Source organism: Mercenaria mercenaria, chromosome 6, assembly GCF_021730395.1.
Source record: "Mercenaria mercenaria strain notata chromosome 6, MADL_Memer_1, whole genome shotgun sequence".
Lineage (NCBI taxonomy): Eukaryota > Metazoa > Mollusca > Bivalvia > Venerida > Veneridae > Mercenaria > Mercenaria mercenaria.
In genome coordinates this window covers 25967910-25993944 of record NC_069366.1, presented here as the reverse complement: position 1 = coordinate 25993944, position 26035 = coordinate 25967910, and the positions used below count along the sequence as shown (strand labels likewise).

Here is a 26035-nt window from a genome sequence, read left to right as displayed (position 1 = left end):
AGGTTCTGTAAAATTACCTTGAACACCTGTTGACCTGTGCCCTGTAACAATAATGTCAATGCCTGGGCTGCTGCTTTCCTCACTTCCACATCCTTGTCATGTTTCAGTGTACTGCTACAGCACTCAAACACCTGTAATCAAATTAAGTACTTTGTATGATTCAAATATTCATGTTTACTAAGTTGTAGATACATGCTTCATGAGATAAACCATTATGAATTCTAAAGACTACAGTTCTATGGAACTGACATCCTGTCAAATTGTGTGTGTGATTTTGGTACTGCATGGATAATACAGAAAAAAAGCACTTTTCTTGTGCCAAATTTAGTACCCTCAAAAATATAATTCCTCACAATCATTTGTACAAGTCTTGTAAATTCATCAAAGACATGATATAAAATGACAAACAGACAGTTCTTCATCAAAATACATTGTGCGGCTTCCATACCTAGCAATATATCTATGTTGAAAGACATTTACCTCATGTATAATGTTTCCTAAGGAAAACTTCAACATTTTACACATTTCTCCAAGGTTTGAAAGGCTGCTTGCCCGTATAAATGCTTCCTCATCTCTAACACCTGTCATAATGCTGGATAGAAGTAAGTCTCGATACTTCGGAATTGTGTCACCTTAAATGTATTTAAGAAGCATTCCTTTTTGTTGGTTTATAACTTACAGCAATAAAATTAGTTCATACAGCAACTTTCCAGCTGAAAACAAACTGAGGAAGACTAGAGCTCCCATCTGTGCATTATTTCAGAACTTTATATGGAGAGAGAAGCATTCTGATAAAGTTTCATGAAGATCAAATAGAAAATGTAGTATTGGATATGCTAATTCAGTTTCTAAGATTCTTACCACTGGACTGATACCAAGGTTTCTTTCAGGTTTGGATTCAGTGTTCTTACATTTTCCTTTGCTTTCATTCTATGCTTTCAAAGGATCTTCTTATAGATTTTATCAACTATCACAACAGCAATTTTTAAGAGCCAAGTTTCCTCCACTTGGATTCAGTGTTATTTGTTCAGGTCCTTTAGGATCATGATGTTCATCTAATGTACTAATAGAATTCCATATAATAAGCCTGTGTGAGGGGTGTTGCATATTCAAATACCTCTCATGAGCAGACTCAATCAAACTGAACCTGCTATTATTTTGATTGGTTGTAATGTATGCTTCCGAAGAATATTCTTAGAGATTTTATCAAACTTGTGGCCCAGTATTAGACTAGATGACCCAGTTACAAACTTGAGGTAATTATTGTTTGAACTGTAATTAGTAAAGATCAAGTAGCAAATGTGTCCTGTGAAGTGTAAGAGATGTTTTCTTATGAATTTAACAAGTGATCAAAGTTTTGTTCTTTGAACTTGACACACATTTCATGTAGACCAAATAACAAATGTGACCACTACAGCATTAACATAGGTAGTGACCTAGTTTTCTATCCTAGATGAACCAGTATCAAATTTTAAGAAAATTTCAAAGAATCAAATCTTCAGATCAGATTTTTTCATCAGGTAGGAAATGTGGTCTTTGCAAAGTTAGAAACGTTTCTCTAAGAATTACCCATATGACTTAGTTTTAGACCCAAGGTGACTCATTTATCAATTTGAAACATATTTAATTGAGATAAACATCATTGCCATGTTTCATGAATTTCAGGTAAGAAATGAGGCATCTAGATGAATGACAAGGGTTTTTTTAAGTAGTTTATGATACACTCTCAAACATGACTGAGATTTTATTGAGACAAATATTCCATTATTTTTCATGAAGATCAGATAACAAATGTGGCCTCTGAAGTGGTAAAATGGTTTTTCAATAATTTGACACAGTTATCTACTTATTAATCTCAGATGACCCAGTTTCAAACTAGATCTCTTAATAACACACATTCTGACTAAGTTTCGTATAGATAAAGTGCAAATTGTTATGAAGGTTTTTCTAATATCTGAACTAGTGACACAGTATATGACTTTAGATGACCCAGTATCAAATTCATCTGATGCAAACATACCTACCAAGTTTCTTTAAGATACTGTGATCACTAGAGAGTAAACAGCAAAACTGTTGATAGGGAACAATACAAAGATGGACACAGGAGTATCACAATACATCACCTTGCTTAAAAGAAGAGAGCAAAGTGAACAAGGTAATGGAACATTACTGCTTGAACAGGATCCCCTGGTAGAGGCATACTAATATCCATTACAGAATAGCTACATGTATAAGAAAAACGAGGACCAAATGGTCCTGGGTCACTCACCTGAGAACAGCTTGATAAAATTTAATGAAAATCCTGCTTAAAATGTGACCCTTTTGCATAGGCAAGGTATTTCTTTGATTTGACCAGATGGCTTAGTTTTTGACCCAACATGACCCATATTTGAACTCAATCTAGCTTTTATCAAAACAAACATTCTGATCAAATTTCATGAAGATCCTGTGAAAAATGCACCCCCTATTGCAAACACAAGGTTATTCTTTGATTTGACCAGGTGACCTAGTTTTTGATCCAACATGACCCATATTTGAACTTGACCTAGATTTCACTAAAGCAAACATTTTGATCAAATTTCATGAACACCCTGCCTAAAATGTAGCCCCTATTGCATTCACAAACTTTTACTTTGATTTTACTGGGTGACCTGGTTATTGAATCCAGATAACCCCTATTTGAACTCGAACTATATTTCATCAAGACAAACATTCTGATCAAATTTCATGAATATCCTGTGTAAAATGCAGCCATTATCGCATACACAAGGTTTTTCTTTGATTTGACCAAGTGACATAATTTTTGACCCCAGAGGACCCATATTCAAATTTGACCTAGATTTCATCCAGACAAATTCATGCAGATCCAGTGTAAAATGCAGTCCTTATTGAATACACAAGGTTTTTCTTTGATTTGACCTAGAGACCTAGTTTTTGACCCCAGATAACCCATATTCGAATTTGACCTAGATTTCATCAAGGCAACCATTCTGACTAAATTTTATCAATACCCAGTGTAAAATGCAGCCCCTGTTGCGTACACAAGGTTTTTCTTTGATTTGACTGGGTGACCTAGTTTTTGACCCAAGATGACCCATATTTAAACTTGATCTTACCCAGACAAACATTCTATTCAAATTTCATGAAGATCCAGTGTAAAATGCAGTCCCTATTGCATACACATTCATTGATTTGACCTAGTGACCTAGTTTTTGACCCCAGATGACCCTTTTTCGATCTTGGCCTAGACTTCATCAAGGCAATCATTCTGACCAAATTTCATGAAGATCAACTGAAAAATACAGCCTCTATCGCATACACAAGCTAAATGTTGACAGACGACAGACAGACAGACAGACGACGGATGCCAGACATCGAGCAATCACAGTAACTCACCTGACCATTGCTCAGATGAGCTAAAAATGATACATGACAGTTAAAGTTATTCAGTAAAGAAAACTTACGTATTCATTAAAGAAAATTTATGAGCATTGTACTGAAAGTTTTAATTACTTCAATACAGGGAGACAAGACATTTGTTTTAAATGATAGTAGATGTTGCTGCATGAGGAAATTTGAAAAAAAAAATGGTATCTGATGACAGGCATATTAAATTACATATATGTACAAAGAAATATACCTAAACATCTTGATGCTTTCACCATGACTTCACCAAGCTTCATTCTCAGTTCTGGGGACCGTTTCTTATTGTCATTAGGCCTCTCAGACTTGTTAAAGTCTGCAAACTGTTTACACACCATGGGAACAACCAAGTCTGGGTACATATCACACATTGCTGCCAAACCGTTTACAGCTGACAGGTAGATGTATGAATCTCCATGATCCAAGTTTTCTTCAAATATTTTAAGTACAGCTGCATGCCTCTTCTTTACTTCTACATCCCTATTCTGAACAAGATGTGTAAGTCTAATAAGCCCATGGCCTCGAACAGGTATCAATGTATCACACAGTTCCTTGAATGCCAAGTCCAGTTCAGATTTAACATCACCATCATCACCTTGGTTAGCAAATGGTTTCTTACTGTCAGAAGAAGGAAGTAGTTTTTCCAACCTCTGCAACTCCTGCTTTCTGTCTGTGGATACCTCTACATCAAGTTTCTTGTTTGTTTCATTAGGACCTCTCTCACTTAAAGGCTTCTGTTCATTTGAAGCAATTCTTTCTGCTTTAAAATCGTTGTCTGTTTTGTCACTGACATTTCTAGAGTGATCTGCTTCTGGTTTTGGAATCTTGTTCTCTGATATGATTTCTATTTTCTGTGCTGTCTTATCCAGTGGCTTTTTTACTTTCTTCTTTTCTTCATTTATCTGGAACAGTGAAAATGTAATATATTCACCAAATGAATGCACATGTCAGGTTAGTCAAAAATGTCACAACATAATGCTACAGTAAGAATATTTCTCACTCTGAATCACTTAGTCTCATGTGTAAATGCATATGGCTAGAACAATAAAAATTAATTTATTCATTCAAAGGGTATAAAATGAAACACCTTTACTCTAGCTATGATTTCTTAATTATGGCAGTTTTGCTAAAAATGGAGATGTATGTCAACTTTGGCAGTTTTAGGGCAGCTTGTCAGGTCAGGTTTACAATTTTTTATACCTTCAAATCTAATTTTCCTGTTTCTTTTTTTCAATAAATATTCCCTATGTCAAAACACTTTTGCTAATGAAAATAAAACTTGACAATTTTAAAATTTTATATAACAGGCAATTGTTGATTTTATGTCGAGTATTAGAAATAATGTATAGTCCATTAAAACATAACTTTCAGGAGTGATTTGACTGGTATTGAAAAAACTTGTACCTTGACCCATTTGCACTTTGCATTCACATTGGTCTGTATTGGTACTATGTTTCTAATTATATAATGTAAAAGATGTAAAACAATATTCCTCAAGTCCAAAGTACAAAAACATCCATTTTTATTGATATAATAAAATATCATTTTTTGAAAGAAGTATTTCTGTTTTGCAATGGAGGTCAGTATTTTAGTTATGTAATAGAGGTCAGTTTTTCAGTTATGTAACTGAGGTCAGTAAACCTAACCAGTGTCACTGAATTCTGTACCAAGACATATATATTTTATGCTTGTGAAAACTTTCTCACATTAATAAGAAGTGAATAACAAAGGACTTCTAGCACACTGTAACCAGAGACAACTGCCTCGACAGCAGATAAACCATTCTTGCTTTTAAGATCTACATATTGAACAAATTGGGCTGCTTCTAAAACATTTGTGTATAGTTGTTTATTCATCAATAACAACAGATGTAAAGAGAGACATGACTGGATACAATAATGGTAAGGTGGCCGTGTCAGTATTAAATCTAATCACTTTTATCAAGCAAACCAGTAACTGATGATAATTATTCATTGTAGGTTTTCTGCAATCACTTAACTAAAAAGCTTCTTAAATTCAACAAAATTCATGGATGTGTTCAGCAGATAGATGGAGAAGACAAATGGATGTTTTCACAGAGTGATTTTGAAATGGTTTAAGTATAAAGTGGGTGTTCCATCAACATTACTATTTACTCAAGATTTTATTGTTCCGCTTTGTACTTTATCAATTATTGCCATGACGTGATGTGACTACAACTAGAAGTCTATGGTAATTATATCAGCGAGTTAACATTTAGGACAAACTAACACAAGTTTTAGATATGTTGTTTATGTGCTAAAAAAAAACTTCGGGGAAAATAAATCTTCTGTAATTTTTATGCTGTGAAAAACGAAAGCACTGGTTACCTTTCGAGATATTTCCTCAAAATTCTGGCCTTTCTCTTTACTCATTTCTGACCAGACAGCACCATGTGTTGCTATGGCAATCCTTATATCTGTTGCCATTTCCTGTACCGAGGATTCTGGGTGTTCTGAACTAATTTCCTGCAGCAAGGGCAGTAACTCCTGCATGGCTTTTCTATCTTCACTTGTTAACTAGAAAAGGTATCTTGGTTAAATTTTCAATAATTCAGAGCTTATTAGACATTTAAGTAAGACACAAATCAACTCTTCTAATACAGGAATGAAAATGATATGACTTGAACACATACAGACATCTGACATTTGTTGATCAAAGGTTGTTTGTCTGGATTTACAGGTATATCATATACTTGCTTGAAACCATATAATGACCATAGAAATTATGTCCCTTACAATTTGGCTTTAACAGCCTATTTGAACTCCCTTTGAAATTTGTAACACCATTAACCTTCTTGTCTTACCACCATCATGTCGATAAAACTTCAGTGCTTTTAGATTTTTGAAATGTTCATCAAATACAGCTGATTACATTCCCAAATGAATCAAGAGTTGATGTACAAAATGATTTTGTATGTAATTCCTTTATCAAATCACCATGGAGAATTTTAACATTAATTAAGATGGGATCAAACCAAGATATCCTGGATTAGTACTCCAAATATCTAATTATATATATAAACAAGCTGATTGACAGGTAACTGGAAGAGTGACTGTTAAACTGATATTGAACATCAGAGGGAACAATATGGCATGATGACAGAACAACAAATCCAAAAACTTATGTTCTCAACACAGAACCTTTGTTCTCAGCTCTGTTAACAATTCTATAGATTTCTTCCAGCAATGTAGATTCCTCATAAGAATGCAAGTTTTCAACAATAATAATTACAATTTACTATTTTCTTTGGTTATGAAAGCCTACACTATAAACTTTATACCATAAGCATTTATAATGTTCATAATCCTTACCCTGCTAAATTTCTATAATGAACTTGTCCATCTATCAATTTGGACAGTACCATTAGCTGTTAAAAGGGGTGCTTCCCAAAAAGATACTGACTGAATGGCAAAAAGTGCAGATCATTATCAGACTGCACAGATGTGGAGGCTGATCATGATCTGCACTGGTCGCAAAGGCAGAATCAATCGTGTGCAGCATGAAAAGAGTTAACATAGGATCATAAGTTTTTGAACTGACTAGCTAGCTACACGGTTAAATGATTACATATGATTCTCTTTAGGTATCTTGGACAAACTCAATTTCCCATACCTATTTGATATAGGGAAAGATCTAAAATTACAAAACGTAAAAACATCTGAGGCATTCTGGGGATTTGCACTGCAAAAATATTTGTTTACCCATTGGTACTATTGTAAGTTTGAAAAAAAATCAACACTTTTGATAAAACTGCTGAAGGATGTTAGACTGGATTGTCTTTTTAATCTTAAAATACTTGTATATGAACTGTTTTACTTGAATTTGTAATATTTTCGTTTATTTCTGTGAATCAAAACTTGCTTTGTTGTGCTCTATACTTTTAACTATGATCAAGGTCAAGGGAAACAACTCAAAATCCTTCTCACTGACAAAATATATTCCTAAGTTGTCATTTCTTTGAATACCAGCATGTTTTTCCCTGAGATGTTGATAATTGCCTTTCATAAAGAATCTTGTGAGAACAGTATTTAAGGAGTGACTATGGCAAGAAAATGTTGAATGGGATGCTATGAAAACCAAAAACGAATAAAAACAAGGCAGTCTGAAAGACAACTAAATCCCCCGCCACTGCTATGGATAGTGAAAGGGTAAACCTTTCATTTTAGCTGTGACCTTGAACTGACATACCTGACTCATGAATTCTGCACAACGTCTTAATGAGGTGATCATTTGACCCAAGTTTCATGAAAATCCTTCAAGGGGTTTAGGAGATACAGAGTGGACACCAAATGGAAGGCTCAAACCTTCAACCCTTAGTTGTGACGACCTTGAGCTGGCATGGTTGACTCATAATTTCTGCATATCGTTCTGATGAGGTAATCATTTGACCCAAGTTTTATAAAATTCCTTCAAGGGGTTTAAGAGATATAGAGCGGACACGAAATGGAAGGCTCAAACCTTTGACCTTCAGTTGTGACCTTGACCTTGAGCCGACATGACTGACTCATAAGTTCTGCACATCGCCTTGATGAGGTGATCGTTTGGCCCAAGTTTGATGAAAATCCTTCAAGGGGTTTAGGAGATACTGAGCGGACACAAAATGGAAGGCTCAAACATTTGACCCTAAGTTGTGACCTTGACCTTGAGCCGGCATGAATGACTCATGGGTTCTGCATATCGTCTTGATGAATGATCATTTGACCCAAGTTTTACAAAATTCCTTCAAGGGGTTTAAGAGATATAGAGCGGACACAAAATGGAAGGCTCAAACATTTGACCCTAAGTTGTGACCTTGACCTTGAGCCGGCATGAATGACTCATGGGTTCTGCATATCGTCTTGATGAATGATCATTTGACCCAAGTTTTACAAAATTCCTTTAAGGGGTTTAAGAGATATAGAGCGGACACAAAATGGAAGGCTCAAACCTTTGACCTTGAGTTGTGACCTTGACCTTGAGCCAGCATGGCTGACTCATGGGTTCTGCACATGGTCTTGATGAGGTGATCATTTGACCCAAGTTTTATAAAATTCCTTCAAGGGGTTTAGGAGATATAGAGCGGACACAAAATGGCAGGCTCAAACCTTTGACCTTGAGTTGTGACCTTGACCTTGAACTGACAAGGCGGACTCATGGGTTCTGCACATCGTCTTGATGAGGTGATCATTTGACCCAAGTTTCATGAAAATCCTTCAAGGGGTTTAGGAGATATGGACCGGTCACGATTTTGTTACGGATGGAAGGACGGACGCAGACCATTCCTATAATCCCTCCGCCACGGTTATGAATTTCAATTTCTATACTTACACCACCCATACTGGTACTGATAAACCCGAACAGATGATAAAGCCGACCACCATGGTATAATTCGATTGCAATCAGTTATCTATATAATTGAACACACCATCTTATAGCAACCACTTACAACACCAACTGGTGTAAACAAAAACAAATTTGGTAAATATTCTGTATAAATAAATGACTTACATTTATCTGTATAACAAAATATTTATCCAAAATTACTAGGGAAGAGGGTGTTTTTTTACGCATGCATACGAATACTGCAGCTTGAAAACCTTGGTTCTCTAGAAAAATTTATGATCTGAGCTGAGACTCTTAACCTTTACCCTGCTAAATTTCTAAAATAGACTGGTCCATCCCTCAATTTGGGCGATACCATTTATTATTCGAAGGGGTGTGTACTGAAAATTTACAAACTGAATAGTGAACAGTGGAGGCCATGATGAGCTTGCACAGCCTGCTGATCTTGGTCTGCACTGGTTACAAAGGCAGAATCACTTGCTGCCAGCAGGCTACAGGTTAAGTTAGAACAAATGCTTGTATGCAGTTACCTAGGTTCTAGCAATCCAACAAAAACAAAGAATGTTGTCAATCCAATATGTTTTGCTTTTGTTGGGTTTAATGTCACACAGACACAATTACAGGTCATATGGGACCTTTCCAAGTTTTCACAGTGGAGGAAGATGTTATGCAGGAAGGGGTTGTCACCTTGGAAAAACCACCAACCTTCCATAAGTCAGATGGATAATTTCCTCACACAGAGTTCTACACGCCAAGGAGAAATTTCAAAGCTAAAGTGGTGGGGGGCAAGTTATTTCAAGTCAGCAACCTTAACCACTCTGCCAATAAGGCCCCTCAATCCTACATATAATCAGACAGTAATTACAAAGTAAACCTGAAATAAACACTGAATATTTACCTGGAATGCCCCGGTTAAGAGTGCAGTTAGAAGACCCATTGCCATAGTTACTGTTTCATTCTCAAATGCTTCAAACACCATATCCTCTGTTCTATTACATATCTGTACACCTCGCTCCAGTGTTGCCTTGGAAAATACAATGAAAAAAATCTGAGTAAAAGACTGAAAGTCATAAAGAAGCTGAAGTTGATAGTGCAAAGGTTGCAGTGCAGTATGTAATAAAAGCTGAATTTACTATTTCAAGTCAGATGGAAGAAAGAGTTTTTGTTGTCCTGAATATACCATTGGTTAAGCTAAACCTCTACATCTCATTATGTTTATACAGTGAAAAGTATTTCCCACCATAGCTTTAATATCTCATTGTAGCAAAATCCACAAACTTCATGCAAACATCAGAAGTATCAATTTAAAACTGGTGGTATTTTTGGACCATGGGAAGTATTTAGTGTATGCAAAACCTATAGATATGCTTCAGTTTGATGATCATATTCCTTTAACATATTGCAAATAACTCCTGGCAACTGAATAAAATCTTTAACCTAGGCTTGTTGGATTAAACGTCGCACCGACACAATTATAGGTCATATGGCGACTTTCCAGCTTTGATGGTGGAGGCCAGGTGCCCCTCCGTGCATTATTTCATCATGAGCGGGCACCTGGGTAGAACCACCAACCTTCCATAAGCCAACTGGATGGCTTCCTCACATGAAGAATTCAACGCCCCGAGTGAGGCTCGAACCCATATCGATGAGGGGCAAGTGATTTGAAGTCAGCGACCTTAACCACTTGGCCACGGAGGCTTGAGCTTGACAAATATTGTACTATAAAACCAGATATTTTAGCACGGCTTTATGTTTACTCTTTCTGAAACTGGAGTTGGTTCGCTTGGTATAATATGGTTAAATTATGAAACTGTTTGACTCTATAACAAGAAGACCTACTTTCTGGTGTTTTTATTTCACCACTATGAACAGTTCACAAATAATGTGAAAAATAATCCCCTATGAAAAATTCTAATTTTACAGTAACAAACTGGCACAATAAAGCCCAGAACAAACTCGAGAAAATAATCCATTGCATTTATCAAAATATCCTATTCAAAACTTATTTATAAAATTATGCACCTTAAACCTTGTGGACATAGTATTACAAACAAAGGACTGAGAAATTCATTCACCTTCACAAATTCAAGAGTATGCTTTGCATTCTTGATACAGTCTGGTCCTAGAGTTTCACAGACTGCTGCTAGGATATTCAACAAAGTTAACTTCCTGTAGAACTGGTCTATTTTAGTCTGGTTCCTCTGCTCAATGTCAAGCAATGCTTGATCACCCTGAGATCTTGTAGAGGCTTGATCTTGAACAGCACTTTCTTCCCCTTCCACTTCAGTCTGAATGAACTGTGTTAGCTCCTAATGTAAGAGCAATCAAAGGTAAATAATGTTGTAATTAAAATCATGCTGAAAAATTCCATGCAATATCCACTACTATTACATGACATGACCTTATTTAATCCACTAAGAACTTGGTTTGGACAAAAACACTGTAATATTATGCTACTGACAAATTGATATCAATTTTGATTCTGCTACTTAACCTTTGCACTGCTGTTTTTGACAGAACTTTAAGGAAACACATGTCAAACCTTTGTCTGCACTGTTTGCTATTCAGTCAGTAAATTTTCAGTGAACACCCCTTTGAATAATAAATGGTATAGCCCAAATTGAATGATGGACCAGTCCATTTTAGAAATTTAGCAGGGTAAGAGTTAATGGAAATGATACATCAGCCTGAATCATATTCCAGACCATTTAAGTAAAGAGATTTTACTTATACAAAACTACAGCTACACTGGAGTATAAGAAATTTTTAAAACTATGAGACATTTGTACACACGAGTAGTAAAATTTTGAAAGAACCTGTATATCATATTTTGTACGGATTTTGTTTATACATTTTATATTTACCTTTAACATGAAGACAAGAAACTCCCCTGGAACACTGGTGTTCTGCAGATCTTTCAGGAGTGCAACAATACACTCCACATTCATATCCTGACTACTATCACTCACACTGAAATCATATAGATAAAATTAACCATTACCCTGCTAAATTTCTATAATGAACTTGTCCATCTTTCAATTTGGACAGTACCATTAACTGTTGGAAGTGGTGCTTACCAAAAAGATACTGACTGAAAAGCGAACAGTGCAGATCATGATCAGACAGATTGCATGGATGTGCAGGCTGATCATGATCTACACTGGTTGCAAAAGCAGAATCAGTCGTTTCCAGCATGATAAAATTAAGTATATTCACCATGCTGGAGATTTTTGGTTTCATTTTCGGACAGTTGTAAATTTTCTTATAGGAAACTGTCGAATATTTTGACAGAAGTTCTTGGTTATATGGAATACTAACTAAAGTACAGTTAACTTAGCAATTTAGCAACTAAGCTTAACTGTCCTTTGCTGTATGCTTCGAATATTGCTGAAAAATGTGATCATCATTGCAACTTTAACAAACACAAGAGCTGTCCGTAAGACAGTGCAATAGCTCTACTTTTTCTTCGAAAAGTCAAGCTAATTAAATACTGAAACAAGAGCTCGTCGAACACGAAATGCCCCCCTTGATGCATTTAGTAATTGCACAAGGAACAGAAATTATATGCACACTGTAAATAAGTATATATGTAAACCATGTGACCCACAGGGCGGAGCCATATTTGACCCTTGGGGAATAATTTGAATAATCTTAGTAGAGGATCACTAGATGATGTCATATACAAAATATCAAAGCACTAGGCCCTGTGGTTTTGAACAAGAGGTTTTTCAAAGCTTTTTCCTATATAAGGCTATATAAACCATGTGACCCTAGGGGTGGGGCCATATTTGACCCCAGGGAAATAATCTAAACAATCTTGGTAGAGGACCACTAGATTTTGCTACATACCAAATATCAAAGCCCTAGGCCCTATGGTTTTGGACAAGAAGATCAGAAACCATTTAACTGTTCCTGGCCAATGTGACCTTGACCTTTGACCTAATGACCTCAAAATCAATAGGGGTCATCTGCTGGTCATGACCAACCTCCCTATCAATTTTTGTGATCCTAGGCCTAACCGTTCTTAAGTTATCATCCGGAAACTGTTTTACTGTTCAGGGTCACTGTGACCTTGACCTTTAACATACTGACCTCAAAATCAATAGGGGTCATCTGCTGGTCATGGCCAACCTAACTATCAATTTTCCTGACACTAGGCCCAAGCGTTCTTGAGTTATTGCCTGGAAACCATTTTACTGTTCCTGGTCACTGTGACCTTGACCTTTGACATACTGACCTCAAAATCAATAGGGGTCACCTGCTGGTCATGACCAACCTCCCTATCAACTTTCGTGATCCTAGGCCTAAGCGTTCTTGAGTTATCATCCGGAAACTGTTTTACTGTTCAGGGTCACTGTGACCTTGACCTTTAACATACTGACCTCAAAATCAATAGGGGTCATCTGCTGGTCATGACCAACCTCCCTATCAACTTTCATGATCCTAGGCCCAAGTGTTCTTGAGTTATCATCCGGAAACCGTTTTACTATTCAGGGTCACTGTGACCTTGACCTTTGACATACAGACCTCAAAATCAATAGGGGTCATCTACTGGTGATGACCAACGTCCCTATCAACTTTCACGATCCTAGGCCCAAGCGTTCTTGAGTTATCATCCGGAAACAGATAGGTCTACATTCCGACCGACCGACCGACCTACCGACCGACAGACCGACCGACATCTGCAAAACAATATACCCCTCCTTTTTCAAAGGGGGGCATAATAAATATGACATACATGGTTGTGTTTGAACAAAACATGATGGTTTTCATCCTACACCCATTTTAAGCACACCAATTATTTCATTCCCAAAGGAAATACTAAACCACAATTAATTTCTGCCATCTGAGCAACTTTTTGTACTGTACCTTTCATTAAAATCTGTTTGGACAACAACTCCACCATTATTGCCATTAACAAATTTCAAACAGTGATGCATTCTGGGAAACGCAGCCTCATTATGAGATGTTGTCTGCTGGAAAGCCATCAACTGTAAACAAGTCAAGGTCACTTGTATGTCTGCATTTTTCAAGAAGGTCACTATCAATTCCTGGCAAGTTGCCCTGAAAAACACAAATTCACAAAACAAAATGAAAAATTAATTCTGATAAGGATTATTCAAACAAATGTATTCAATATCTACTTAATACCTTACTTTGACATAGTTTTAATTTTTATATGGGACCACAGGCAATATGATCTATGTTTTCTATTTTGAAACATAATGATCTGTGTTTTAACAGATCTTTTCAACAGCATAAAATTGTGGTTCAGGCCATAAAAGCTACTTCGCAAGGACACTAATTTATGGATAAAGGAATTTGAAAATAATCTATATGTTCATTTGGAACATGATTTCATAGACTGGCACAACTATTTAATTTCACAGTAGTTCATGTTAGTTCTGAGCCTTTTATCATACATCACTGTACAAAATTTGTTAAAATATTCATTTTCTGAACTTGTAAAACATAGTGATGTATGAAGCCTAACTGTTTCTTCTAAGGGAAGCTTACTGTGTTTGATGGAACTACACAAAAGATACCACACAAGTGTCTTTTCATACTGTATTTAATGTAGTAGGCTCTGCCAAGCATTTTATCTTTTTTATTCATGGAGATTAGTAAATTCAATGGAGAAAGACACAAATGTAATACATTTTTATCACATGTTGGCTTTTTTGCTAAAACATCGAAATTTCTCCTTTCTTATTACAGACAAAGTCAATTTGATCAACATCTTCTGTACTTTAAAAATGTCAACATCAAACTGTTATTTCAATAGCATAACACCAACCTTATGTTATGGCCTCATTTCACGTCTGTAACGTTGGCTTTATTTCACTCCCGCGATGTCAGATATGTTATAAAATATCTTAAAACAAAGTAGTAGGATCATTTTCCTGTATGTACTTTTAAATGTACTTTATGTCTAAAATGTTAATAAGCATAAATATCACCTATACAAAGAACTTGCTCAAATGATTTGCTCTTGAACAAAGCTAGGCCCACATCCCTATACCCATGAAAAACATATTTAAGCCGCATCATGAGAAAACCAACATAGTGCGTTTGCGCATCCGCGCAGTCTGGTCAGGATCCATGCTGGTCGCAAACACACTATGTTGGTTTCTCATGGCGCGGTTCATATTTTAAATCTCTCCAACACATACTTCATTAACCTTTAGCCTGCTGGCGGCAAGTGATTCTGCCTTTGTGATGTGCAGGCTGATCTTGGTCTGCACTGTTTGCTATTGAATCAGTAAATTTTTAGTGAACAACCCTTTGAATAATACCGCCATCGTTCGAGTATAGGTTGCACTCGTGTATAAGACGCAGTGAAAAAATATCAACGTATTTCTGGAAAAATGCTTATACCCCTGTATTGGTAGCAGAAAAACAAGAGGTGTCTGATGACAGCGCGCTCGTCTATTCGAAGAATTGATTGAAGAATGGTGTCAAAATATTTCCACGGATATTCAGACAAAAGAAATAAATAGATTAGACAAACAATGTTCCTGTATTACTTTGATTTTGGTAAGTTTTGCACTAAACGGCAATATATGAGCCAATTTCAAAGTCCAAAAAGGGCCATAATTCAGTCAAAATAGTTATGTACTCTTGCCTACAGATGGAAATCATAATGATAAACAAGTGTTCAAAGTTTAAAAGCAAATTGTCAAATAGTTTAGACAAAACATGGGCTTGTATGAAAACAGAACCAATTTCAAAGTCCAAAAAGGGCCATAATTCAGCCAAAATAGATGACAGAGTTATGTTCAATTTCCTACAGATAGAGACTATTATACTAAACAAGTGATAAAAGTTTCAAAGCCATATGTCAAACACTTTACAAAAAATATGAACTGGTACGAAAAACTTAACCACGATTTCTAAGTCAAAAGGGGCCATAATTCAGCCAAAATCCTTGATGGAGTTATGTACTCTTGCCTATAGCTGGACATGGTGATGGTAAACAGGTGTTGAAAGTTTCAAAGCTTTATCTCAAAAGACTTTGTCAAAATATGAACTGGTACGAAATATTAACCCAGATTTCTAAGTCAAAAAGGGCCATAATTCAGCCAAAATCCTTGATGGAGTTATGTGCTTTTGCCTATAGCTGGACATGGTGATGGTAAACAAGTGTTGAAAGTTTTAAAGCTTTATCTCAAAAGACTTTGTCTAAATATGAACTGGTACGAAAAACTTAACCAAGATTTCTAAGTCGAAAGGGGCCATAATTCAGCCAAAATCCCCGATGGGGTTATGTACTCTTGCCTATAACTGGCCATGGTGATGGTAAACAAGTGTTGAAAGTTTCAAAGCTTTATCTTAAAAGACTTTGTCAAAATATGAACTGGTACGAAAACTTAACCATGATTTCTAAGTCAAAAGGGGCCATAATTCAGCCAAAATCCTTGATGGAGTTATGTGCTCTTGCCTATAACTGGCCATGATGATGGTAAACAAGTGTTCAAAGTTTCAAAGCTTTATCTCAAAAGACATTGTCAAAATGTGGACTGGTACGAAAAACTTAACCAAGGTGTGACGCTGACGCCGACGCCGTGGTGAGTAGGATAGCTCTACTTATTCTTCGAATAGTCGAGCTAAAAAGGAATCTCTTGCTCTGGATTGTCCATATTTAGATTAAAACTACATGATTTAAGCTGGGAATTCTTCTCATGTTAATCAACATTGCAATATCACAAAAGGAATGTCAATCAATTTTTATAAATATGCAAAATCCTTAGGGTAGTATGAATTGTAATTTATCTCATAAAATTCACTTATCCAAATTTATGTTTGTCCGAAATTCTCTATAGTTTCTGACATGAACTCGCCGATTTTTGCTAAATCATGGTTGATTTTTTTGCATGTTGTGCAAGTATTTAAATTGAAAAGCATAAACTCGGTGTAAGCACTAAACTGCCGCATCCTCTGATAGCTCCATAAATACTGAGGCCAGCGAAAACGAAGGTACACTTTGGCAGGTGGCGGTAAAATGACGTAATTTTAAGACTGATTTCCATATTGTTTTGAACACTATGGATCAGCGACTATGATGTTATTGGTTCAGTCTAAAATTTTGCATGCACATGTTTACAATTGCCTCCAGGTATGATTAAATGATTAATTGTTTGCAGATTGTGACAGTAGGTGGTAAGATAATTAAAGCCTCGGGCGTGAATTTCTGGATAAACAAGGGGATTATAGACAACTATCAAAATTATGTTTGAAGACTAGAGTATTGATTTACGGGCTACTTGATATGGAGTTTCAAGTATTTTACTGCAAAATGTGTGAAAACACGTTGGGAAAGTTTTACACAGGTTATGGTGAGTTACAGAAATGCACTGTAAAATATATTTTAATGAAAAACACCATTTATTTATCTAAAGCTTTTACGTGAGCTCTTAATTTTACATTTTATACAAAACTGATTTAAGATCCCGGGTCCCGATACCAGCTATTACCTATGCCCTAGTCATAGTTAGTTATTCCCCCTTGAATTCTCTTAAATGTAAAGGTATGCGGTGTAAACAAAGATTGTTTTTCTTAATTTTTTGAGTCAGGGAAAAAATGTGGACTTGTTCCATACCTGTGTATAGGTCGCATCGGTCCTTCCTGACTAGAATCTCAGTAAAAAATGTGCGTCATATACTCGTACAATGACGTTAGGTGGTACTGCCCAACTTGAATGATGGACCAGTCCATTTTAGAAATTTTAGGTAAAGGTTAATTTAAATTGGTCCATTGTAAACTTCTGTTAGTGAAACATTCACTCAGAAAAATTTAAAGACTTACTTAAGTGCAGATATCCCTGGTTTCATGAAGACAAATAATTCATACAGAGTGAGAATCACAGGTTGTAGATGTGTAACCAACTGTGGATTATCCACACACCCAAACACAAAAACCTGAAATCCAAATAAACATCAAATTATCTGAGAAATATCCCAAGTATCTATAAAACAACGGCAGTCTGAGCGATGGCCACATTCCCCACCCGTGTGTTTTGTATTTGCACTTCCACTATTTTCCATCAGGGAAAAAGAAACATTAAATAATAACTTACGTATTTTTTAAAGATGTCTGCCCCTTATCATGCTGGACACAATTGACTCTACTTTTGCAAACAGTGTAGATCATGATCAGCCTGCATATCCATGCAGTCTGATCATGATCTGCACAGTTTGCCATTCAGTCAGTATATTTTTGATAATCACCCCTTTTAACAGTTAATGGTACTGTCCAAATTGAATGATGGACCAGTTCATTTTAGAAATTCAGCAGGGTAAAGGTTAAAGATGTTTTACGTTTCTGGAACACTGAAATACATGAAAATGAGTTCCTCATAAGTAATAGCTACGGTAATGACTTAATCCCTTATGTACTCTCCAGTTACAATTGATTTTTAATGGACCTATATATTCTAGCTTTGGTGAAAGGAGGCTCCTAATCATTCCCGCAGGATTTCATACACAGGTGGGAGCTAAGACAGAATTATCAATCATCTGTACGGTAAAATGATATCAAAGTCAAAGGCAAGTGATATCAAAATCAAGGGTAATTGCAAATCGTATCAAGTGATGCTAAACTCAAGTACAAGTCAATTTGCTTGCTAGTTACCCACTTTAACTTCAGTTTACAACTTTCTTTCAGCTATGCGGCATGGAAAGTATAGTTAACTATTTCATCTACCTTAGGTAATACAGACTTTTTCAATACAAGTAACTAAGACCTGGAAAATGCAACCTTTTTATACAGTAACTGTTCATAATTAATCAACTATATATATGCATATTTACGATGTCCAACACAGAAATTTCAAGTTCTTTAAGCACAACGTGATGTATTCTCTAATTCATGAAGTGACATAAACAAACTAAAGCTATGTCGATATAAATTACAGTGCACCGGTACCCGAGTAGCCATTTAGTACCTGGGTAGCAGCATTACCAGACCTGAAGCCAATGTACTCTAGAACTTCTCTTGGCTCTACAGGTACTGGCAACTTCATCACAACAACAAAATGTGGACTGATTTCAGACACATTGCCTTCTGTCAAACCATAACACAGAAGTTTCACTCAAGCTCTGATGTGTAGATCAGCAACTGCGAGTCCCTTCCATTAAACTTTATACATATGGATGTGTAAATTAATACCAGACAATATACCTTATGACAATCCTCTAAACACTGAGTAAACTGTGTCTCCTCTACAACAGTAATGCCACTGGTTGTCATAGCAACATCAGTACCTGGAATTATCACTAGTATTACAAACAAACCATCATTAATTGGTGCTATTAAAAACTTTTTTGTTCAGATAATATTCATTTTTCAATAAAAACTGACATCCTACAAGCATATTAATGATAAATATCTCAGACTTGAGAAGAAACCTAAAAACAACAAGAAACTACTTTTGAACAAGTGTATGTCCGCCATACTGCTTCACTTGAATGGAAGTGTTAACTGATATGTAATATCTGACTTAAATTGTAGTCAATTTTTTATAACATAATAAATTTACATAAAACTTATCAAATACTGGTTTATTTCAATAATATTGCTTGTGAAAGTTCTTAAACCCATTATGAAAACTACATTCATCAGTGCAGGTCTACACTATCTCAACTGATAGAAAGTTCATGAATCACAAACAAAAGACAGAAGACTTGAGCTCTGAAGTCATCATACAACCATAAACCAACAAGAGCGCCGCCAAGCGGGGCAATATACGCCCAAAGGCTTACATCATAGGATGGGAGCAAAATTTTAAGAACTTGACTGTTGTAGCCCCAAAGGACTGGAACTTTTACAACAAAAGGAAAACTTCAAAAAACAAATCTAAGTCCACAAAAAAAATATTCAAAGTGTACAAAAAAATCCTTATCAGGTACAGGTATGTAAAAATACACCTTAAAATTGGAGGTACCATCTATGTTGTACCACAGAAAAGTGGTCTCGGTTTTTCCCTACGGCCAATAATAAAAAAGTTTCAAAAAAAGCTATTTATAGTAACATAAAAGGGAAGTAATTCAAAAAAAAATTATTGTAAGTACAAAAACGAGATCTGCCAAATAAAAGCAAGAGCACTGCAATGCAGAGCAATATACACAAAGCAAAGTCATATATGACCTTTGACCCTTAAGTGTGACCTTGACCTTGAAGCGAGTCATCCGGAACATGTGCTCTGCACATCGTTACAATGTGGTGAACATTTCTGCCAAGTTTCTTTGAAATCCTTCCAGCAGTTCAAGAGTTACAGAGCGGACACGAAACAAACTGATATGACTTTTGATCCCTAAGTGTGACCTTGACCTTGAAGCAAATCATCCTGAACATGCGCTCTGCACGTCGTCTTGGTGTGGTGAACATTTGTGTCAAGTTTCTTTGAAATCCTTCAAGGGGTTCAAGAGTTACAGCACGGACACGAAACAAACTGATATGACCTTTGACTCCTAAGTATGACCTTGACCTTGAAGCGAGACATCCAAAACATGCGCTCTGCACATCGTCTCGGTGTGGTGAACATTTGTGTAAAGTTTCCTTGAAATCCTTCAAGGGGTTCAAGAGTTACAGAGCGGACACGAAATTGCTAACGGACAGACGGACGGACAGATGGACAGACGGACACCAGCGTCATAACATAATACATCCCTTCGGGCGTATAAAAAGGCTGAATTTATTCATTTATTTTGTTGGGTTTAACATCGCACCGACACAATTATAGGTAATATGGCGACTTTCCAGCTTTGATGGTGGAGGAAGACCCTAGGTGTCCCTCTGTGCATTATTTCATCACGAGCGGGCACCTGGGTAGAACCACCGACCTTCTGTAAGCCAGCTGGATGGCTTCCTTACATGAAGAATTCAATGCCCCAAGTGAGGCTTGAACCCCACATCGATGAGGGACAAGTGATTTGAATCAAGGCTGAAAGTTGTCTGGAAATACATCAATACTGATGAAAGATAAATAGAAGAAAAGATATTGTGATATTCAAATGCCTGAATAAACAGATGAACAACCCCATAAAACTGGACGTTGCGGGACATAATTCCATACTTCAAGCACATTCACTGAAATTAATCTAAGACAATTTCATCTGTATAAAACTTGCAAACCTTCTCTATCCAGACACTTCGTTAGTGGCTTCAACATAGGCTGAATCAAGCATTTCTGTGTCAAATCGGGCTGTTGGGAAGCCATACTAGATATCGTGCTACATGCAACTCGAAGAAACTGGCGACACACCTGTCTATCCTGTATATGCAATAGTTCCAGTATCTGAAATAAAGTACAGGTGGAGTTCAACTCAAAAGTCTGTTTCAAGACCAACACAAAATTTATTTGTTTTCCATGTAATTATCTAAATGCTCTTTCATGTCACCATTTTTCTCAAGTGTATTCAATTTCATCATGATCTTTCTTAGTTTCTGTATCAGACAAACTAATTAATTCTATAGAATTAATACTGGGCAGAAAAACCACCTGCATTAAGCAAACAGACTGTGCCACCTGCATTAAACAAACAGACTGTGCCACCTGCATAGACTGTGCCACCTGCATTAAGCAAACAGACTGTGCCACCTGCATTAAGCAAACAGACTGTGCCACCTGCATTAAGCAAACAGACTGTGCCACCTGCATTAAGCAAAACAGACTGTGCCACCTGCATTATGCAAAACAGACTGTGCCACCTGCATTAAGCAAACAGACCGTGCCACCTGCATTAAGCAAACAGACCGTGCCACCTGCATTAAGCAAACAGACTGTGTCACCTGCATTAAGCAAAACAGACTGTGTCACCTGCATTAAGCAAAACAGACTGTGCCACCTGCATTAAGCAAACAGACTGTGCCACCTGCATTAAGCAAACAGACTGTGCCACCTGCATTAAGCAAACAGACTGTGTCACAGACTGTGCCACCTGCATTAAGCAAACAGACTGTGCCACCTGCATTAAACAAACAGACTGTGCCACCTGCATTAAGCAAACAGACTGTGCCACCTGCATTAAGCAAACAGTCTGCCACCTGCATTAAGCAAACAGACTGTGCCACCTGCATTAAGCAAACAGACTGTGCCACCTGCATTAAGCAAACAGACTGTGTTACCCTCTTAGCTAGCTGCTTTAAGGCAGGTTTTCTTTTAATAAGTCACTTAGATCACATGACCTGCTCAATATTATGATCATTGTTCTTGCATTTGGATATATCATCTCTGAAACAATATACAATTTATACAATATGTTTATAAAATAATAATGCATGCAAACTAAATTTCATTTTCACTTCATACTAGCTGAAATTTAAGCAAGAAAATACCAAAACCTTCAACCAATTAACATAATTATACATTAAAAGAAGAGGGCCATGAAAGCCCTTGGTAGCTCACCTGACTATAATCTTGAATGCTACAAGATAAGTTTGATCAAGAACCATTTCAGAAAGTAAGAAAGCTCCATGCAAGTATACTAACAAGAGATCACAGAGTGATCTTGGTGCCCACAATTGAGCCTTTTTGAATGTTCCAAATTTCAAGACTAGATCAAGGTCAAAGTTCATTTCGGTACACAAAACTGTGCATGTGGTCCATGCATGTGGTCCAAATTTTAAGCAGTAGCTTGAGAAATGTGAAAGTAGGTCACTAGATTAATTTCAAGGTCAAAGGTCATTTCTGTACACAAAACTATGCATGTGCTTCAAAGGCTGTAGCTTGAGAAATGTGAAAGTAGGTACTAGGTAAAAATCAAGGTCAAATTTCAATTCAGAACACAAAACTATGCATGTGGTCCAAATTTCAAGCCTGTAGCTTAATTGTGGAAGTAGGTCACTAGGTCAATCTCAAGGTCATAGTTTGTTTCGGTACACAAAACTATGCATGTGGTCCAAATTTGAAGGCTGTAGCTTAAGAATTGGGAAAGTAGGTCACTCTAAGGTCAAAATCAAGGTCAGATTTTATTTCCGAACACAAAACTAAGCATGTGGTCCAAATTTGAAGCCTGTACCTTCATAAATGTGGAAGTAGGTCACTAGGTCAATGTCAAGGTCAAAGGTCATTTCGGTACACAAAACTATGCAAGTGGGCCAAATTTGAAGGCTGTAGCTTGAGAAATGTGAAAGTAGGTCATTAGGTCAAAATCAAGGTCAAATTTTATTTCGGAACAAAAAACTATGCATATGGTCAAAATTAAATGTGTAAGTAGGTCACCAGGTCAATGTCAAAGTCAAAGTTATTTTGGTACACAAACCTATGCATGTGGTCCAAATTTGAAGGCTGTAGCTACAGAAATGTGAAAGTAGGTCACTAGCTCAAGATCAAGGTCAACACATGTCAAGGTTCATCTAGCCACTCAGAACTATACATTAGGTCCAAATCTGAATGTTATAGGTAATGACAAGAAGATTTTTAAAGTTTTTCCTTTTATAAGTCTATATCAACCATGTGACCCCCGGGGTGGGGCCATATTTGATCATAGGGAAATAATTTGGATAATCTTGGTAGAGGACCAATAGATGATGCTACATACCAAATATCAAAGTCCTAGGCCCTATGGTTTTGGACAAGAAGATTTTCAAAGTTTTTCCCTATATAAATCTATGTTAATTATAAAAATAAACAAAGAGACATAACTCACTCAAAAATTGTTGAACCAGTCTTATTTTCAGGGGGACACAACTAGGGTACCAATACATCATTCTGACAAAGTTTGGTCAAAATCCCCCCAGTAGTTTCTGAGGAGATGCGATAACAAGAAACTGTTAACGGACGGAAGGACGACAGAAGGACAACGGACCACGGACGCAGAGTGATTTGAATAGCCCACCATCTGATGATGGTGGGCTAAAATGTTCCTTGTGGTTCATTTACAATATTTTTCTATCTTCTAACCTGGTGACATAGATAATGACCCAATACAATATGCAGATCAGGTAGTAATTGTGGCCTACCAAGAGTTAACCCTTTTTTTTTTGGCTCTAACCTAGTGACTTGGTACTTCATCCTAGATTATCTAGTTTTAACCTTGGCCTAAATTTCATACAAACAAATATTCTGATAAGGTTTAATGCAGATCAAGTAGAGAGTCTTAACAAGAGGACCATGATGGTCCTGAATCGCTCACCTATCCCCACATGACCAAGTGCTGAACTGAGTATGACGTCGTTATTTCTATCATTTGACATAGTGACCTAGTTTTTGAGCACATGTGACCTAGATATCATCAAGATAAAAAATTCTGACCAATTTTCATGAAGATCCATTGAAAAATATGGCCTCTAGAGAGGTCACAAGCTTTTTCTATTATTTGACCTAATGACCTAGTTTTTGAAGGCACGTGACCCACTTTTAAACTTGACCTAGATATCATCAAGGTGAACATTCTCACCAATTTTCATGAAGATCTCATGAAAAATATGGCCTCTAGAGAGGTCACAAGGTTTTTGTATTTTTCGACCTACTGACCTAGTTTTTGACCGCACATGACCCAGTTACGAACCTGACCTAGATATCATCAAGCTGAACATTCTCACCAGTTTTCATGAAGATCCGTTAAGAAATATGGCCTCTAGAGAGGTCACAAGGTTTTTCTATTTTTAGACCTACTGACCTAGTTTTTGACCCCACGTGATCCAGTTTCGAACCTGACCCAGATATCATCAAGGTGAACATTCTGACCAATATTCATGAAGATCTCATGAAAAATATGGCCTCTAGAGAGGTCACAAGGTTTTTCTATTTTTAGACCTACTGACCTAGTTTTTGATGGCACGTGACCCAGTTTCGAACTTGATCTAGATATCATCACGGTAAACATTCTGACCAATTTTCCTGAAGATCCATTGAAAAATATGGCCTCTAGAGAGGTCACAAGGTTTTTCTATTTTTAGACCTACTGACCTAGTTTTTGACTGCACATGACCCAGTTTCAAACTTGACCTAGATATCATCAAGGTGAACATTCTGACCAATTTTCCTGAAGATCCATTTAGAAATATGGCCTCTAGAGAGGTCACAAGTTTTTTCTATTTTTAGACCTACTGACCTAGTTTTTGATCCAACATGACCCAGTTTCGAACTTGACCTAGATGTCATCAAGGTGAACATTCTGACCAAAATTCATGAAGATCTCATGAGAAATATGGCCTCTAGAGAGGTCACAAGGTTTTTCTATTTTTAGATCTACTGACCTAGTTTTTATCCCCAATTGACCCAGTTTCGAACTTGATTTAGATATCATCAAGGTGAACATTCTGACCAATTTTCATGAAGATCCATTGAGAAATATGGCCTCTAGAGAGGTCAAAAGGTTTTTCTATTTTTAGACCTAATGACCTAGTTTTTGACCCCACGTGACCCAGTTTCGAACTTGACCTAGATATCATCAAGGTGAACATTCTGACCAATATTCATGAAGATCTCATGAAAAATATGGCCTCTAGAGAGGTCACAAGGTTTTTCTATTTTTAGACCTACTGACCTAGTTTTTGACCCCACGTGACCCAGTTTCGAACTTGACCTAGATATCATCAAGGTGAACATTCTGACCAATTTTCATGAAGATCTTGTGAAATATATGGCCTCTAGATAGGTCACAAGGTTTTTCTATTTTTAGACCTACTGACCTAGTTTTTGATGGCACGTGACCCAGTTTCGAACTTGACCTAGATATCATCAAGGTGAACATTCTGACCAACTTTCATAAAGATCCCATGAAAAATGTGACCTCTAGAGTGGTCACAAGCAAAAGTTTACGGACGCACGCACGCACGAACGGACGGACGGACGGACGGACGACGGACGCCGCGCGATTACAAAAGCTCACCTTGTCACTTTGTGACAGGTGAGCTAAAAAGGTTTTCCTATTATTAGATCCAGTGACCTATTGTTAGACTTCATAAAGACAAACATTTTGACAAAGTTTCTTGTAGTTTGGCTAGAAATGTTGCACCTGGTATGTCATTAAAGTTTTTTCTATGATTAGACCTAGTGTCCTATCTTTTCACCAAATTATTACGTTTCAAACTTGACCTACCGGTAGATTTATAGACCAGTTGGAAAATGTGGTTTCTAGATTAATGGTATTCTACGAACTGACCAGAAATATTACTTTCTGACCCCAGATAACACAGTTTCAAACTTAACAGCCTAGACTTCATAAAGGCAAACATTCTGAAGTTTCATAAAGATCAGGTAGTGTAGTTTTCTGGAGTGCTCACAAAATTTTCTCTGACTTTTATCTATTTACCTTATTTTTAT

The 26035-nt window shown here is 36.7% G+C and overlaps 1 protein-coding gene across 1 annotated transcript in view; it reads right to left on the bottom strand.

Annotated features, from left to right (window-relative positions):
• Window positions 1-26035, bottom strand: part of LOC123550609 (transport and Golgi organization protein 6 homolog) — a 44114-nt gene that overhangs the window by 11824 nt on the left and 6255 nt on the right. Inside the window, 11 exon segments of the mRNA XM_053545459.1 lie at window positions 18-131; window positions 481-632; window positions 3641-4325; window positions 5772-5960; window positions 9665-9790; window positions 10842-11075; window positions 11631-11736; window positions 13636-13830; window positions 17572-17684; window positions 18946-19028; window positions 20899-21061. Coding sequence (XP_053401434.1) covers window positions 18-131; window positions 481-632; window positions 3641-4325; window positions 5772-5960; window positions 9665-9790; window positions 10842-11075; window positions 11631-11736; window positions 13636-13830; window positions 17572-17684; window positions 18946-19028; window positions 20899-21061 — 2160 coding nt within the window.